We start from the raw sequence: 14906 nt of genomic DNA on the forward strand, positions 1-14906 counted from the left end.
TAGGATGGTAGACAGATGAGGGAGGGGATGTAGGGCCGTGCAGCACTATGGAGAGCACAGGTAGGATGGTAGACACATGAGGGAGGAGATGGAGAGCGGTGCAGCACTGTGAAGAGCACAGGTAGGGTGGTAGACAGATGAGGGAGAAGATGTTGGGCGGTGCAGCACTGTGGAGAGCACAGATAGAGTGGTAGACAGAGATGAGGAGGAGATATAGGGTGGTGCTGCACTATGGACAGCACAGGTCGGATGGTAGACAGATGAGGGAGGAGATTGAGAGCGGTGCAGCATTCTGGAGAGCACATGTAGTTTGGTAGACAGATATGAGGGAGTAGATGTAGGGCAGTGCAGCACTGTGGAGAGCACAGGTAGGGTGGTAGACAGATGAGGAGGAGATGTAGAGCAGTGCAGCACTGTGGAGAGCACAGGTAGGGTGGTAGACAGAGATGAGGAGGAGATGTAGGGTGGTGCTGCACTATGGAGAGCACAGGTAGGATGGTCGACAGATGAGGGAGAAGATGTAGAGCGGTGCAGCACTGTGGAGAGCACAGGTAGTGTGGTAGACAGAGATGAGGAGGAGATGTAGGGCGGTGCAGCACTATGGAGAGCACAGGTAGGATGGTAGACCGATGAGGGAGGAGATGTAGGGCGGTGCAGCACTGTGGAGAGCACAGGTAGGATGGTAGACAGATGAAGGAGGAGACGGAGAGCGGTGCAGCACTGTGGAGAGCACAGGTAGGATGGTAGACAGATGAAGGAGGAGATGTAGGGCGGTGCAGCACTGTGGAGAGGACAGGTAGGATGGTAGACAGATGAGGGAGGAGATGTAGGGCGGTGCACCACTGTGGAGAGCACAGGTAGGGTGGTGGACAGATATGAGGGAGGAGATGTAGGGCGGTGCAGCACTGTAGAGAGCACAGGTAGAGTGGTAGACAGAGATGAGGAGATGTAGGGCGGTGCAGCACTCTGGACAGCACAGGTAGGATGGTAGACAGAGATGACAAGATGTAGGGCGGTGCAGCACTATGGAGAGCACAGGTAGGATGGTAGACAGATGAGGTAGAAGATGTAGGGCGGTTCAGCACTGTGGTGAGCACAGGTAGGGTGGTAGACAGAGATGAGAAGGCGATGAAGGGCGGTGCAGCACTATAGAGAGCACAGGTAGAATGGTAGACCGATGAGGGAGGAGATGTAGGGCGGTGCAGCACCGTGGAGAGGACAGGTGGGGTGGTAGACAGATGAGGGAGGAGATGTAGGGTGGTGCAGCACTGTGGAGAGCACAGGTAGGGTGGTAGACAGATATGAGGGAAGAGATGTAGGGCGGTGCAGCACTGTGGAGAGCACAGGTAGGGTGGTAGACAGTTGAGGAGGAGATGTAGAACAGTGCAGCACTGGAGAGCACAGGTAGTGTGGTAGACAGATGAAGGAGGAGATGTAGGGCGGAGCAGCACTATGGAGATTACAGGTTGGATGGTAGACAGATGAAGGAAGATATGTAGGGTAGTGCTGCACTGTGAAGACCATAGGTGGGGTGGCAGACAGAGATGATGGAGGAGGTCTAGGGCGGTGCAGCTCTGTGGAGAGCATGAGTAGGATGGTAGACAGAAGAAGGAGGAGGAGATGTAGAGCGGTGCAGCACTGTGAAGAGCACAGGTAGAATGGTAACAGGGATGAGGAAGGAGATGTAGGGCGTTGCAGCATTGTGGGGAGCTTTTACGGTAAGTGAAGGTGATTTTTTGAACAGATTGGCAACCAGTGCAGTGACTGGCACTGTTTGGAAGGATCTGTATAGCAGTTGGACAGAAATATGAGCCTGGCTGCTGCTTTAAGGATAGATTGGAGATGGCAGAGTTTAGTGAGAGGAAGACCGATAAGTGGTGAGTTGTAGTAATCAATCACATATGTCAGTAAATGTATCTGAAGATATGTGACAAAAAGTGATCATGGAGGGGTTATGCCCTATTACTGACTTTTATTTATTTTTTACTTTTTACAACTTTTATATCATTTAATACTTTTGTTCTTGGTATATTTCTAAATCATCTATTTTTTTGTTCTACAGAGGAGAAATCTATCTCCAGAAACTGACAGTGGATTTCTTGGATCAGAAAGTAGTCGGTCCATCCAAAAGCAGAGAGATCAGCTAAGACTTACTCAGTAAGACCCTCTGTTTACTTTCTGCTTTCTTATATCTTCTACATTGCTGTAACTAAATAGGAGCTGTCACTTAACATAAATAAGTATTTATTTTTTGCCTGATGTAAATGCCGCTGTTTTCCTGAATCCGGCGATGCTTTTCTCTTATTTCTGCTCCTCAGATATGGCCTCCTCTTCCTGGTATGTAAAGCAAATCTTTTTAGCCAAATGTGTGTGGACCTCAAGAAAGAACCCACAGAAGCCCACGCCCACTTGACTAAAAAGAGTAGATTTATTTGCAGAGAAAAAGGGGCCATATCTCAGGAAGGGAGAGGCGCAGTAACAAAAGAAAAACAACCACGGATTCAGGAGAACAGCGGCATTTACACCGGGTAAAAACATTTACATATTAATGTAGTCACAAGTCCTCTTTAAAGTAAAACAGTTGACATCTTAAAGGGGTTTCTGGCATTTTTTGAAAGTTGCCATAAAATAAAGAAATTACAATTTTTACTTAACCTACTAATCTTTTAATGCCGATTTTAACTGAACGTGAGCATTAAAGTGTTTTTATTTTAGCTTTAGTTTAAATAACCAAGCGTAAAAGAATATAGGAGAATATAAAGAAGTATATAATAGATAAGCTGATGTTATGGGCCTGGCATTGATATGAAGATAGCAATGCCAGTGATATACATAATCTATAGCACGAGATAGCTACTGCTATGTGGTGGGTCCAGATTTAGCGCACGGTCCAGGAATTTCAATCACTATACCAATTAAAGAACAGTGAGCTGAACCGCTGATTTTAGCGAGAGGGGACATTAGAGATAGCAGTCAGCCATAGAACTGTTTGGCTGATGCTATCTGATGTGTATGAGCAGCATAAGGGTTATTCTCAACACCATTAATGGTTAAAATTGCAAAGTGCTTGTAAAAAGAATTATCAAATTATTAAACATCCTCTCTGTTCTCAAGAAAGGAGGGCGGCCTAGGTTACCGGCCACCTCTGCAGTCTTGTCAGTGACGGCTGGACTCCTAGGCAAGGAGAGCAGAGCCTGTAATAACTGCACTGATGTTTGCCGATCGCTGGATCCTGTCACCTTCAGTTCTCCTATGCTGCAGCTGTAAAATCAGAGGCTGTAGAGTTCGGGCCAGTGGTGAGCGTCCAAACTGTCAATCAAGCAGGAGTTCCCCCACCAGAAAGAATGCTAAGAGGCTGTGGAGCGGTGCACTCCTGTACAAGAAGTGGAGAACTCCTTTAAGCCTCTGTTTTGCATTTAAATAGGTCAAAATCTGAAGTGAAGGCCGGAGGTGATAAATGTGATCACAGCCGTGTACGAGAAAACAGAAGGTTTCGTTTCCCTAGATGCAATTTTCCAATTTCTTAGATACTACCCCATATCTGATCATGACTGCTTTCCACAGGACCATGAGGAGTGCGTATTATCCGCATACAGCGTGTAATCTTACCAGATCACAGGATATATGGCGAATTATGGCGTCTGATCTCAGCTGAGACAAATGGTTTCCAAATGTTGTTCAATGATTGCCAAAATAAAAAACACGTGTCTGGGGTGTGTTCCTGTTCTGCTCATTTTTTTGTTTGCTTGTATTACAGTTTTGGTTAGGTGATACTTTCCCTTGTTTTCATATTAATACATTAATAAGGCGTAAGTATAACATTGAGAGCAAAATTATATTTATCTAATATCCGTCATCTCAATCTTTTCCAATCCCAGGGAAGATCCAGAAGAAGCACCAAACCCCAACTCCAATTCTCCAATTAAAAGTGAGAGACACCCCTCCTCTAAATCTGGTGACTCCTTATCCAGAAAACGCAAGACGTTATGGGACAAGAGAAAACCAAATAACGGTTGGACGGGTCCCTCAGAAGCTAGCTCTCCTTCCCCGGGCCCCAAGAGTCTCACCGAAAGTGAGAGCAGAGAACACACTGGTGAGTCCTTGCATTTATGGAATTTATTTTTTGTTTCTCAGAGGCCCTGTCGCTATCAATGCCTCCCTGAGGTCGTCCTTATGAAGAGCTGCAAGGCAGATGGTAGTGATTGCAATCTTAGAAAACTTTTCACATGTCATAGAGACATGTCAAAAGTTTTGCTGTCCTCGGGTACGCCAGCCCTGACGAACTGTGTTCTATAGAAAGAGGCACCAAATGTATTAAGAGGTGTGTGCTGCTTAATGAATTTGGCGCTTAAGTCAACTGTCTTGTACTAGAGAACATTTCAGGCATAATTTACGCTACTTCAATGGCGTAAATTATCATTAATTAGTTGGATGCGCTACGTCTCCCCCTGTCCTGCCCCAGCGCCACTGACTTTTCTAAAAGTTGGAGGAGCTGGCCAGCAATGGCATAAAAATGGCAAAGGTAGGAAAAAATTTTAGCAAAAATTTTGTAGCATTTTAAGCTGTTTTACGACAGAATTCTGGCAAAATCAAATTGAAGAATTCGTCCCACAGACTTTCTATCGAGACTGTTATAGTCTCAGCTGAGCTTTTCTGCTCCTTTTGTTTTAGCTTTTGGTGAGGGTCTTAGCTCGTGCCCATCCCTCCCCATCAAAACAATTGATGTGTTTATCTTTTTTTAAGTGCTGTTACACTTTAAGCAATAGAATTCAATGGTCCCTTAGAAATGGCAAACTCTATATAAGCCAGCAACATGCAAGAACATGGTACATGGTAGTTTGTATCAACTATATAATTTACCTGCATCCATAGGATGGGGAATAATTTCTTTATCGTTGCGGGTCCGACCGCTGGGGAATCTCCACCGATCCTAAGAACAAGGCTCTGAATGGAGCAGAGGGCGACTATGCGCACCTCCGCACCATTATTCTCTATGAGACTGCAGGAGATAGCGGAGTGCTGTACTAAGCTTTCTCCAGCAATCCCATAAGGAATAAATGAGTCACACCGTATATCTGGAATGACAGCAGGTCTCCTGACCTAAACGTACAGCCTCCATCCTTACCCATCTTTCCCTTTCCACTAGATGGATCAGGCTCTGAGCAGGAGGCCTATAATGATGTCAGTGCCGAACCTTCACCTGGTGCCTCTCAGCTGCTTTCTCCGATGGAAGACCTATCACCTCCTGATGAAGACATTCTGCAGTCTCGTACAGCAAGAGAGTAAGTTTAGACTGAATCCCTTTACCACTGTTTTACTTAGAAGATATTAATATAAAGACTATCTGTCCTACTTCAAAGTGGTGCTTCAAGGACATAAGAAAAGTATTGCACTTTCTATAAGAATAAGAGTGTCACAGGAATACCGCGACAGAGAGGGGCCAGAAGATTGCAGTGTCTGGTTTCACAAATTCCTCCACTGGATAAAAAAACTTCACCATCTTACTAAACAGTGAAGGTTTTTTCCTTGCTAGCAGTACAAGGGTTAATCTGTTCAGTTAAAGCTCCTGGAGCTTTCCTAACTGGATTGTCTCAGCTGTTCAGTGTTTGCCACTCCCCTCTGCTATATATGATTGCCTCTGGCACTTGCCAGTGTTAGTTCTTACTGCCTGGTTTGGGGTTGGAGGTGCAGTTCGTGGTTGGAGTCGGTGTTTGGAGATTTGTTCAGGAAATTGTCACTTGGAGTTTTGTTTGTGTGCACATCCTCATCCTCTCCTATTTGGTTTCTCCTTCCTTTAACTCCCCCGTGTCCCACTCTGTTGTTTGGCGAGTGTATTTGGTATGATTGTTATTTTCATTTATCCCTGTCTGTCTTCCCTTGTTTGTCTGGTTAGTTTATTCCTATACACTTCGGTTTCCCACCTCCCTTGGTGGGGGAGCGGACAGATAAGGGTTGATTTAGGAGCATAGCAAGGCACGTGAACCCGGCATCTCCACCTTCAGGAGTAATCCGGGGGACAGGGATAGACTAGGGCGCCCTTAGTTCTAGGGACCTGGTTAGCACCCACAGTCCCAAGGTACTATGTGACAAAGAGTGAAAACAAGAAAGAAAAAATACTAGTACGTTTTAGCTGCCTGGTGCATTATCATTGTCCCCAGTGTTTCTACTGCTAAAAAATGTTAATTTCACGATTTATCTTGTTGTCTAAACAGCCTGGCCTGTTCATCGAGTGTAACGATCTATTGTACAGTGCAAAAAATCATCGTTCCCGGCGGTGCATCGTCCCATGTAAATAGGACTTGTGCTGTTGAGAACTATGGCAGCATAATGGTACTGAGTGATTTGTTACAGATCGTTCAGGGGGCATCGTTTACTTGGGTCTGCCTGTCTAAACAGGCATTTAAATGACCGCCGATCGGTGAAAGTTTATCGTATCCTGCCACCAGTCGGTCCCTGTAAACGAAGCCTAATAAAATTTAAAAGGGGTATTACCATCTTAGGCTGTCTACTACTTGACTACCTCTTCTTAACTGCTAGTGTGCCCCATATAAAAAAAAAGTATTCCTACATCCTGGCGATCAAGTGACATTGTTAGTGGATGTCTGCTCTGATGGAATAGTGAACGCTGCAACTGATCAACGGCCGCTGATTGGCTGCAGTGGTCATGTGACATAACAATGTCACGTGACCACCAGGAATCACAGTGCAGATATAGCTGGAGGTAAATATACTTTTTATTTTATTTCATGTGGAGCACTCTAGCTGTAAAGAAAGGGATCTTCAGCAGTGAACAATCCCTTTAAGGCTGCGTTCACACTTTACGGAGGCAATTTGGACGCTGTAATTTTTTTTTTTTTTCGTTGCTGTTTTTGCCATGATGTTCAAAAATCACGATTTTCCAAAATTGCTGCAAAAAAACGGCATGTGAGCGGCCACACGCAGAAGAGCATGTCTGAGTCCAGATCTACACAGAATGGCATCACGGGCCCGATGTGGCCCCCAGTTCCCAGATTGTCACCCCTGCTCCATATGTGCCATATAATATTGTGTATAGCCATAAGCACTTTCTAACTTTCTAGCAAAGCAAAAAAATTGTCATCCAGATCATCCGGTCCCCGCAGGATTCATCTGCTCGCTGGGTGCACCTGTATACACATTGATTAGTCTAAAGCCAGTTATCATGCGACATGGGATTTCACTAAGACTTGATCTAATAAAGACGTAAGAATCAGCTCTCTAAAAATAACCAAATACTCCACTTTACCAACATTTGACCATTTGCTTAGATGCGACCTATGGTTTATATTATTATAGCGGAGTGTGCTGATGAGTGATACTGCGCGCAATAATTGTGCAAGCTCCTAAGTTGTATTAGGTTACATGCTGCTTTCTAAAACAGTATGTCCCGTGAGGGATCATCCGACAGGCGGACACAGGTAGGTAATCCCTATTGACCAATTAGCTGAGAAGAACGGGAGAGGGATCATTCAGAGGGTGCAGGAGCAACGGCAGGATTACTGTTATTAGATTTATAGGTAGAAAAGAAGAGATCAAGGAGGAAGACTACTGAAAGGTTCCTAGCTCCACAGTTAGGGGTCATCTAGCAGGCATCATTGCAGGGGATGACCATGTTATGGACAAAAGTATGTGCCCCCACATTCCAACTCCAGGATTTTTTCTGGCCTCCCAGTCTACATCCATAGACATTAATATGGAGTTGCCCCTCTATAGATATCACAGCTTACGCTCTTCTAGGAAGGATTTATACAAGACTTTGAAGGCGTCTGGGGGAATTTTTGCCCCTTCATCCAGAAGAGCATTTATGAAGTCAGACCCTGATGTTGGGGACAGGACGGGCTCACAATCTCCGTTCTAGTTCATCCCACTTGAACTGAGGTCGGGGCTCTGTGCGTCTGCTCATGTTCTTCCACCAAACTCCCCCTCCATGTCTGTATGGACCTTGTGCACTGGGCACAATCATGGACACATCCCACCAAGGACATTATCTGCAAGGAGTTTGTATGTTCTCCCCGTGTTTGTGGGGGTTTCCTCCGGGTTCTCCGGTTTCCTCCCACATTCCAAAGACATACTGATAGGGAATTTAGATTGTGAGCCCCAATGGGGACAGTGCCCATAATGTCTGTAAAGCGCTGTGGAATTAATGGCGCTATATAAGTGAGTAAAATAAATAAATAAATGGGTAGCGGAAAAGGGCCAAACGGTTCCCACAAGGCTGGAAGCTACAATTGTCCACAATGTCTTGTGCTGAAGAATTAAGATTTCTCTTCATTGGTTCTAAGATGCTGAGGCTGACCCCTGATAACAAGCCCATGATATTATCCTCCATCATCTGTACAGCGGGCACAATGCAGTCAGGCGGGTAACGTTCTCCTGGAATCACCAAACCCAGACTCCTTCATCAGATGCCGGATAGAGAAGTGTGATCCATCACTGCACAGAACATCTCTCCATCACAGTCCAGTGATAGCGGCTTTACACCACTCCATCCGACGCTCGGCATTGTGCTTGGTGATGTAAGGCTGCATGCAGCTGCTCGGTCATGAAGCTCCCGGCGGGGACGCAGTGTTTGTGTTGATGTTAATACCAGAGGAGGTCTGAACTCTGCAGTTATGGAGTCAGCAGAGCGTTGGTGACTTTTCTGCCCTCTGCTCCTCAGCACTCGGCCCCCCGCTCTGTAACGTTACGGGGGTCTCCACTTCGTGGCTGAGTTCCTGCAGTTCCTTCCACTTCTCAATAATATCACTCACAGGTGATGGAGAAGATTCAGGAGGGAAAAAATGTCATGAAAGGACTTGTTACCCCAGCGGCACCAGACCGCGCTGGTATCAGGGAGCACTGCACCACCAGCTGTTGTCACATTAGTAAAGGCAGACGGCACAGCGAGGGGCCGGATATGATACACCGGGGGGCGAGGGGCGGATGTTATACACCGAGGGCGAGGGGGCCGGGATGTTATACACCGGGGGACGAGGGGACGGATATTATACACTGGGGGGCGAGGGGCCGGATGTTATATACCGGGGGGCTGGATATTATATACCAGGGGGCGAGGGGTCCGGGATGTTATACACCGAGGGCGAGGGGGCCGGGATGTTATACACCGGGGGACGAGGGGACGGATATTATACACTGGGGGGCGAGGGGCCGGATGTTATATACCGGGGGGCTGGATATTATACATCGGGGGGCGAGGAGTCCGGGATGTTATACACCAGGGGACGAGGGGCCGGATATTATACACTGGGGGGCGAGGGGCCTGATGTTATACATCGGGGGGCTGGATATTATACACCAGGGGGCGAGGAGCCAGGTGTTATACACTGGGGGTGAGGCACCATATGTTATACACCAGGGAAGGCGAGGGGGCTGGATATTATACACCGGAGGGCAAGGGGCTGAATGATTTACACTGGGGTCGAGGGGACTGAATGAAAAACCGTGAATTCAAGGATTACGACATGCCTCCCAATACTCTCCTCCATGTAGTGTGCGTAGAATAGAGGAATGTTCTGCTGTAACACATTACTTGCCATCCTTACTCCTCTACACTCGTCGCCTCCTCTATCATCTCTCCTCTCCCACGTCGGTCCTTGTGTTTAGCTGCTGGTATCTAGGGGTCTCGTGTTATAGAGACGTTAGTGCTGCGGCGCCACCTATGGACATACACTATCTATAGCACTAGTTTGGGCCGCAGTATGTGTGTAATCTTTGCTCCGCTGTATGTTTGCCACAGTTTGTACATAACATGATAATCCCAGCACTACAGAGGAAGACCTTGATGTCCTTGTCCCGTGAGTAGTAGGATGATTCACCCTCTTCTTCTCATCTCTTCCAGCATATATTACATTTATTTGTAGCCCCTGGAATAATCCAATACTGACCTCTCTCCTGAATTTTTCTCCTTTCTCTGGGGTTTTTATGGCCCTTTTGGCTCTTTCCTCTCCTTTTCCTATAAATGGTGACACTCAGCATTGGCTATCATGTTATCTGTTAGGAACCGTAAAGTTTTAGATATTTTTGGCTTTCTGTTGTAAATGGCCTGTTCACATCACATTCGGCCCACGTATTCATGACTCTGTCAGGGGTGCAGTCTGAACCCTGAAAAATGGGATTCGAACGTGCCCCTGAGAGAGACTTTTTTTAAGCGAAACAATAGCATGGGAGACTATGCTTTTGTGTCCACATTCCAGAGACCACCGTAACAAAGACAAGACATAGTACAAAGTGACTCCATCTGCCTCATTAGTCCATAGGACCTAGTTGATTTTATACTAAGGAGGATTCTGTATGAATCAGACAGAAAACAATAGTAGCGTCATCAGTTGCCATATAACAGATGCACAGTCCCCTAGAAGCAATGGTTCAAGAGAAGAATAGATCTCTTATATGGTGACAACGGTACTCAGCGTGCTTCAGTACATCGCCACATGCCATGTGCATGCCACCTTTTATATCTCATTCAGACGGTTTTCCGATTCGGTTGTTTTTGCTGCTTTCCTGCCGCTATTTGCGCTATAATAAAACGTGTGGCTATACAAAGTTCTCCCATCCTTCTACAAAATGTTCTACGCCTGAGCAGACTATAATAAAGCCAGTAAGCATTTTCTTTTTTCGTTTTTGTTCTCTGCTTTCAGCCAGGCCATCCACAATCTGCAGAAGGAGGTGAATCAGCTGCGCAAGCATCTTGAAAGCAGTCTGCATCGCTCTCCAATCCGAGGAAAATCAGGACAGTCAGCGACAAATCAGTAAGTGATGTGCACAGGATGCGCTGTATGTTATCTCCAGCAATATTAGTGACTAGTAACTACTTGGATCTATGCAGAATTTTTCTCTGAAGTTCTCCTAAAGCCCAACATAAACAATAGATATCTGTCGGATGAGCCATTGTTTGGGTATCTCTCCCAACTCCCCTATACTGTCACACAAAGTGTGGGAAAGGCTAAGTGCAGAGGGGGAGGAAGCCCAAACACTAGGGAAAGGGGGAGTGGAGGCCCCTAGGAAGATCTAATATCACCCTGCCTACTCTACCATCCCTATATAGGTTCCACACCTATCGCCGAGCAGGACCCTAAGCCCTAGATGACCCTAGAGCTTGGCCATAGAGGGGGAGGGGTGAGCACTGGTCAGGCCCCACTGCAACATAAAGACAAGGTAGACAAACAAAGGGGATAAACTTAGCTTGAGCAGACACCAGAGGAGTAACTCCAACTGTCCTCCAAGGGCACCAGAGAAGACGCTAGCCGACTGCTAGTGCTCCAAGCCTGTACATAGAAGTATCACCAGCGATTCCCCCGGAGCAAACTGAGTGTTTTTAACTCCCTGGCAAGGGTGTGTCAATCAGCAGCAGCATGGAGGTTGCCACTGGGTCCTCAAGGCAGAAGGATTAAGAAGGCGTCTGTAATGCCATGCACAGTGACCTTCTACAACCAGATCCAGAGCGACTGTCTATTACACCTGACAACACCCGTGACACATACACAGGAGGGCTCAGTTCAGCCGAATGTTCCCGTGTTCTCTATGAGATCCGCTGCCAGATTTCTCTGTTGGCGGCTTATATTCTGGAGAACAAAAGGATCTGAAATCTGATATTGGACATGCCAGATCCTTAACTCCTCCGACAATCATTTGTCAGGGGTCCCCATATACTTTAGACTGTCAGACTATCCAGATTCGGCTGATGAAAGTGTATTGTGTATGGGGGCCTCCAGGTTTTCCCAATATAAACTAAGGCCACCACCTTTAGTGTCCAGCATCCTGTATATACATCCCCAACCCCCTCTGTATATCCAAAAAATACCTTTTCTAATCCCCCACCTTGTAGCACAAGCTGGTCTGATGGGTGCCACGGGTCTCGCTTAGGGCCTCTTCTATCCTCACAATCACAGTCCTCCTGCCCTGCTTGATGTGGATGACGCTTCCTACTATATCCACACAGCGCCCCCTATCTCACTTCAGCGCAGGCACACTTTGCTCTGCCCTGGTGAGCTATTTAGCATGAACAACGGGCATATTCACAAAACAAGGTCACCACTCGCTTTCGTGAATGTGATACATTTCATCTAGAATTGCAGAAATTGCTGTTAAATGATTAAAGGAATATTCCCATCTCCAAGATCGTATCTCAATATGTAGTAGGTGTAATAACAATAATAATATTATCAAGAACCTCCAATTAGAAATGTAGTATAGTTCTTCTGATTCGTTATGTCGCTTGCCCCATGTGCAGGGCATTGCAATAGCTTAGGTATCTATGGTTACGACCACTCATATAGTTACACTTAGTTAACTGTTAGTGGTTGTAACCATGGATACCCAAGCTACTGCAATGACCTGCATATAGGGGTATCAGAAGAACTATACTACCTTTCTAATTGGAGGTATTTGCTAATATTATTATTATTACACCTACTACACATTGGGATAGGATCTTGGAGCTGGGAATACTCCTTTAAATGAACACAAGACAAACATCCCTATAATAGAAAAAACATCTTTTAACCCTTTCCCCTCTGGGTGATTTTTCGTTTTTGCGTATTGTGTGTTCTTCGCCTTCTTCCAAGAGCCATTTCATAACCTAAACTTTTAGGATATGAACATTGTTAATACTCTGTAGGAATCTACATGACGGGAAGGCTCCCATTTTCGCCTCTGACTTGGGTACTCGTGTATCTAAACGTGGGTCTCCTGCAAAGGAAACAAAGGAAGGTAAGCGCCATCCTTCAAGGAGCAGAGAAGATGCGATTGTAGATGTGGTTGTAAATGGACTCATCAGTGAATATTTATTCTCTCCTGACACCAAGGACATTTCGGCAGTTTTATGCCACGTGACCACGATCGTTCTTCTGCACAAGGCGGACAACATGTTCAAGGAGCTTATACAGGTGACTGCTCAGGTGTCCCAGATGAAATCTACCTACTTGTTCTCTATTGTAGCATTAATACTGTTTTTTTTTTCCTATCTTTAGGGACTCAATATCAAGTCTCAAGATCTCCTCCCCTCCCCCACACTGAACATTTTACTATCCCACCTTGTCAGAGATGTCAAGAGAATGAAAGGAAGAATTCAGGTACGGCCAACAAAAAAATCATCCTACTATAACCACGTGTGGGTATCATACAGATGTTCTCCTAGTAATAGGTTCCTCATAGTGATAAGTAGGTTATCCCACAAAGGACATTTGCACCACTGCTGAGACCACCGTTGGTTAAAACAAGGGTCTCGAGCCCCCGGTTACTGCATGATTGCTTTGTGGAGGAGCTAAAAGGGGTTTTCTCTATTTGGCATATCAGTGGCCACTCTAATGGGGCAATTCAGAGCCTAATTTTTGGGATTGGTGGGTGTCCCAGTGGCCGGACCCGTAGCAATCAGCAATCATGTAATACAGTAACTACCGAGCTGGCACATGAGCCATTTACATGGAGTGGTGGCCACATGTGCAACCTGCTACTCCATTGTAAGTCTATGGGCCTGACAGAGATAACTGCGTACACAGCTTGTCTGTTTCCGTCAACCCCATAGACACTGAATGAGGAGGAAGGGTGCATGGTCGACCGCAGCTCACTGTTGCCGAACAGTGAGGAGGAAAAGACTTAAAACCCCTGTTCTAGTGAATGGCGAGGGTCCCAGGAACTGGCAGTGGCTCTTAGACCCGTCGAATGAAAGGATCAGGCGATTGAATTAAATCCGCCGATCCTTATGTCCCCCGACGTAATATGTCAAAGTTGAGGCCCCCAAACATATTAGGTGGTCTAATGTGTATGGGGGTGCCTTTACGGCCTACAGTTATCAGAGATTTATCACATACCCTATGAATAGGTGAAACAGTAAATGTCTTTTATGGGACAACCTCTTTGAAGTTATATTGAGACAACCATGCAAATATATATTTTTTTGCATATTGCAATACAGCCCTCAATAGATGCGACAATATCTTTACACATGAATGCTTTTTTATTTCTCTATTATGTTTCTTGCAGAGTTCAAGACAACATCAAAAAAGGAGAAAAACTTTCTGCTAACGCCACCAGACTGTCCACTCTGCCGTGGGAACAATGACTCTGATGATGCTCCAGGAACTGGTCAGTGTTTTACAGAATCACTTTACTTCAACATAGTTACGGCTCATGCAGACGTCCGTGAATTTTTGTCCGGTCAGGCTCAGACAACGATGCATGGACTGGCCACAGCCTCATAGAAATACATGAAGCTGTCATGTTCCGGTTAGGAGACCCGCGGCCAGTCCATGCATTGTGGTCTGACACCGGACCGAAATTCACGGACATCTGCATGAGCCCTTAGATGCAAAGATGCTGCCCCTTCTCTCATCCAATAATGGGTCCTGTGTATAAAAAAACAAAACGGATAGTACGCAGATGTTGTCCGTGTACTGTCCGTATTTTAAAATTACAAAAGTTTCTGCAGTAAATCTGCAGCATGTGAACGTACCCTTATGGTGCATTTACACCTGCTGATGCAAGTAATTAAAAGAACGACAATCAGCTACATGCAAGCCGATTGTTGGCCATTTAGTGACCCATTTAGTCTGGCCGACCAGAATCCTGTGCTCCCAAATGATCGTTAATGCACATATCATTAATAGCGGCAGCACATCACCTATTTCAGAGGACAATGTTTTACCAGACATAATAATTTTTTTTAGCCTGCAAAAAAAAATCATTGTCTCTGATTATTGGCCAATCTAAATAAGCCTATGCTTAAATATTTAGTTGCCCCCCACAGGCAGCACTAGAGATGTAGTGTCATTTCTTCCAACAGAGAGATAATTTGCGCATAAGAAATATTGAAATACTCTGCAGGTCAGAGGAAGATTCATTGCACCTATGGCTTATTTATTCACACCTCACAAAAATACTGGACTGATTCT

The 14906-nt window shown here is 45.7% G+C and overlaps 1 protein-coding gene across 6 annotated transcripts in view; it reads left to right on the forward strand.

Annotated features, from left to right (window-relative positions):
* AKNA (AT-hook transcription factor) overlaps window positions 1–14906 on the forward strand; it is a 48758-nt gene that overhangs the window by 29847 nt on the left and 4005 nt on the right. For all 6 annotated transcript variants that reach the window (XM_073639875.1, XM_073639872.1, XM_073639873.1 and 3 more), the window contains exons 13-20: window positions 2063–2157; window positions 3879–4093; window positions 5147–5282; window positions 10656–10766; window positions 12635–12726; window positions 12822–12902; window positions 12987–13088; window positions 13999–14100. In XM_073639875.1, the coding sequence (XP_073495976.1) occupies window positions 2063–2157; window positions 3879–4093; window positions 5147–5282; window positions 10656–10766; window positions 12635–12726; window positions 12822–12902; window positions 12987–13088; window positions 13999–14100 (934 nt within the window). The remainder of the gene's footprint in view (window positions 1–2062; window positions 2158–3878; window positions 4094–5146; window positions 5283–10655; window positions 10767–12634; window positions 12727–12821; window positions 12903–12986; window positions 13089–13998; window positions 14101–14906) is intronic.

The sequence above is a fragment of the Phyllobates terribilis genome, unplaced genomic scaffold, assembly GCF_046119375.1.
Source record: "Phyllobates terribilis strain yellow unplaced genomic scaffold, ASM4611937v1 Scaffold_7__3_contigs__length_470593459, whole genome shotgun sequence".
NCBI lineage: Eukaryota > Metazoa > Chordata > Amphibia > Anura > Dendrobatidae > Phyllobates > Phyllobates terribilis.